This window comes from Arachis ipaensis, chromosome B10 (genome assembly GCF_000816755.2).
Source record: "Arachis ipaensis cultivar K30076 chromosome B10, Araip1.1, whole genome shotgun sequence".
In the NCBI taxonomy this organism is placed as follows: Eukaryota; Viridiplantae; Streptophyta; class Magnoliopsida; order Fabales; family Fabaceae; genus Arachis; species Arachis ipaensis.
The window spans coordinates 26,065,481-26,068,682 of record NC_029794.2 but is presented as its reverse complement, the minus strand read 5'-3'; the positions used below and the strand labels follow the sequence as shown (position 1 = coordinate 26,068,682).

The 3,202-nt window shown below is 41.6% G+C and overlaps 1 protein-coding gene across 1 annotated transcript; it reads right to left on the bottom strand.

Moving 5' to 3' along the window:
- Nucleotides 713-1,510, bottom strand: LOC107620354. The gene has a single exon (XM_016322528.1). It carries the CDS (start codon nt 1,508-1,510, stop codon nt 713-715), a length of 798 nt encoding a protein of 265 aa, XP_016178014.1.

Here is a 3,202-nt window from a genome sequence, read left to right as displayed (position 1 = left end):
ATATCGCGTTTTGAAAGCAGTTTTTGGAATGTCCTTGTCTCTAACCCTTATCTGATGATAACCAGATCGCAAATCAATCTTGGAAAATACTTCGGCTCCCTGAAGTTAGTCCATTAGATCGTCGATCCTTGGTAACAGATACTTATTCTTCACTGTAACCTTGTTCAGCTGCCGATAGTCAACATAGAGGCGCATGCTCCCATCCTTCTTCTTTACTAGTAACACTAGTGCTCCCCATGGAGAAACACTCGACTGGATGAAGCTCTTACTCATTAGTTCTTCTAACTGGGATTTAAGTTCAGTTAATTCCAGTGGTGACATTCGATAAGGAGCAATTGAGATTGGCCCGGCTCCAGATACCAACTCAATCGCAAACTCGATTTCTCGAGCAGGAGGGAATTCAGGAATGTCGTTCGGAAACACTTCAGAAAATTCACATACAACTGGAATTTACTCTAAGCTCTGTTCCTCACTCGACACATTTGCCACCAATAGAACAACACCCTCGCATTCACACCCACTGTAGTCCACAACTACCGAGTTCAGATAATAATCCTTCACCACAACCAGCCCTTCTGATCCTTCCGACATAAAATGCAGTGTCCTTTTAGAAAAATTTAGAAAAATAGAATTCTTAGACAACTAATCCAATCACCATAAGACCAGTCATTTGCAGACAAATCAAATCATGTACGAAATCACGCTGTTTAACTCAGAACGTCACTTGTGGACATCCTAACATAGTCACAATGGCTTCAGAAGTGGCATTATGCACCTTCAGATCATAACCTAAGACCACAATCTTCAATCCTATTTCACTAGCCTTATCAAATGCTATAAATGAATTCGTCGCTCCAGAATCAAACAAAGCAGTTAAGGATTTACCAGCTACTTCACAGTTACCTCTGTTCAGTGTTTTGGATCCCTTAGCACTTGCTGCAGAAGTAGTGAATACTCTTTCCGGTTGCTGTACTCTGCCGGTCTTATACTTCTTCTTCTCTGGACAATTCCAGGCCAGGTGCCCGGGTTGTCCACAAAAGTAGTATCCCCCTGATCCCAATTTGTACGGGACTCCAAGATGATACTTCCCGCACCTCTGACAACTTAGATCGGTCTGTAGCTGCTTCCCATACCTTCTCCCTTGATTAGCAGTGTTATTCGGCCTCCTATAGTTGCTTTGACCCTGATTGTACTGTGGGACGAAGCCTCCACGCTTAAAGTTTCTTCCTCTCGGTGTGAAATTCCTTCCTTGAGCCCTCTGAAAAGGCATCCTCTGACTTCTTCTCTCCACTACTGCCTTCCTCAGACACTCCTCAGCCGCCCGACTTTTGTTTACAAGCTCGAAGAATACTTTAATTTCTATTGTCCCAACGGAGCTCAGAATATCACTCTGGAGTCCTCCCTCATATTTTATGCACTTCCATTCAACAAAATCCTCTGGAGCGCATTGACAAATGCAGAAAAACCAGCACAGTTCTTTGAACTTATTAGTGTACTCAGTAATAGTCATCTGACCTTGTTTTAATTGCAACAACTCAAGCTCTTTGGCGTTCCTGACTAAATTGGGAAAGTACTTTATATATAATTCTATTCGGAACACTTCCCATGGTATCACAGCAATATCAGGCTGCAGGATACGTCATGTTCCCTGCCACTAGTATTGGGTTTCACCCTGCAACTGATAGGTTTTGAACTCGACCCACTGTTCCTCGGGAACCTGCTGAGCCTGCAGTGCCCACTTCATTGCCTGAAGGTAGTTATCTGCTTCAGTAGAGTTTGTGGTCCCCCTGAAGCTCGGAGGGTGCGCCTTTAGAAAAGAGGCAAGCGTCATTGGACCCTCTTTACCATTATTTCCATTATTCCCATTGTTCATCTGATTACCCAACGCCTCGGCTGTTGCCTACGTAGCTGCAACCATGTTTCCCAGGGCAGCCATAAAGTCTACAGGGTTGTTCCCTGATGGTTCAGGACTTTCATTGCCTAATCTACCTCTGTCTCGCCCCGTCCACGAGGCACCATCTGGTTCCTATACACACCAAACAAGTGATATCAAGTTGATCAGTCTCAATATTGCAAGTCTAGTGCTTCAAAGTTCCAAATGCATGCTTATGAATGTTTATGCCATATATATCATTTAGATATCCTAATAGCACATAGACATATACACAGAGAATGCATAGAAGCATAGTCAGTCTGTTCCTCAAGCTCTACAGGAACAAACTGCTCTGATACCATAATGTAACACCCTACCACACAGAGCTTTACACTTAAGTCGTAAAACAGAGGTGGTGTGGTATTACGACCTTTAAAATAAAACATATATACGTAAAATACTTAAAATAATATAATATACGAGGAGCCTTGAAGGATAGGTAAAACAAAATCGCAAACTTAAAAGTGCAACGCTCAAGAATAAGGATTGCTTGCGTATGAAGAAAGCTGAGGTTCATAAACATATATATATATATATATGTATATATAATGAGAATAGAGGGTCAAGAGTACAGAATAACAAGCTCCTAACTCAGCCTGCGAAGCTAAGACTGGCCGAAGAATATTTACATACATATATATACACCCCAAAATACTTATATGAAAACCTAGTTCTCCATACACCTCTAAGAGGTACAAAAGTAAAACAAGTCATTGGGAGAGTTCTATCTACATGGTCATATATTAACAGTACACAAAATAATGTCCCCAAAAGACCCACTTCGCTACAGAACTCCAGACGCTTAGCGAGGTGCCTCTCGGCCTGCATCTGAAAAACATAAATATCCGTATGGAATGAGAACTGAGGGTTCTCATCATGGTAAAAGGTGCCGCATACATAAGATATAAGGTCCCGGGAAAGTCAAAGGCAATCCTAGAATGTCGACACTCAAGTTATAAAGCTTAAAGAACTAAAACAGAAACCATAAGTTAGGGTGGCTTTCTAAGGATTTCTAACTTAACCAAATCTTAAATCTAACTAAAATCCGTAACTTCTCCACCTTTTCTCCTATCCTTCAACACCGGTGAAATCGCATAAACAAACAAGCAGACAATGCTAAACACAAGTAGACTACAAGTACTGTAAATAGAAAATATAACAATTAACATAGTAAATTCACTTAGGCATTCCCATATGATGCATGCCTGTCCTATGGCTGATGAGTCTCATCTGTCGGTTATCAAGCCAACCCGACAAGTCCAGCTGCTA

Bases quoted from the DNA above. Each gene is read 5' to 3' on its own strand.
- LOC107620354 (XM_016322528.1), bottom strand. From the start codon at position 1,510: ATGACTATTACTGAGTACACTAATAAGTTCAAAGAACTGTGCTGGTTT.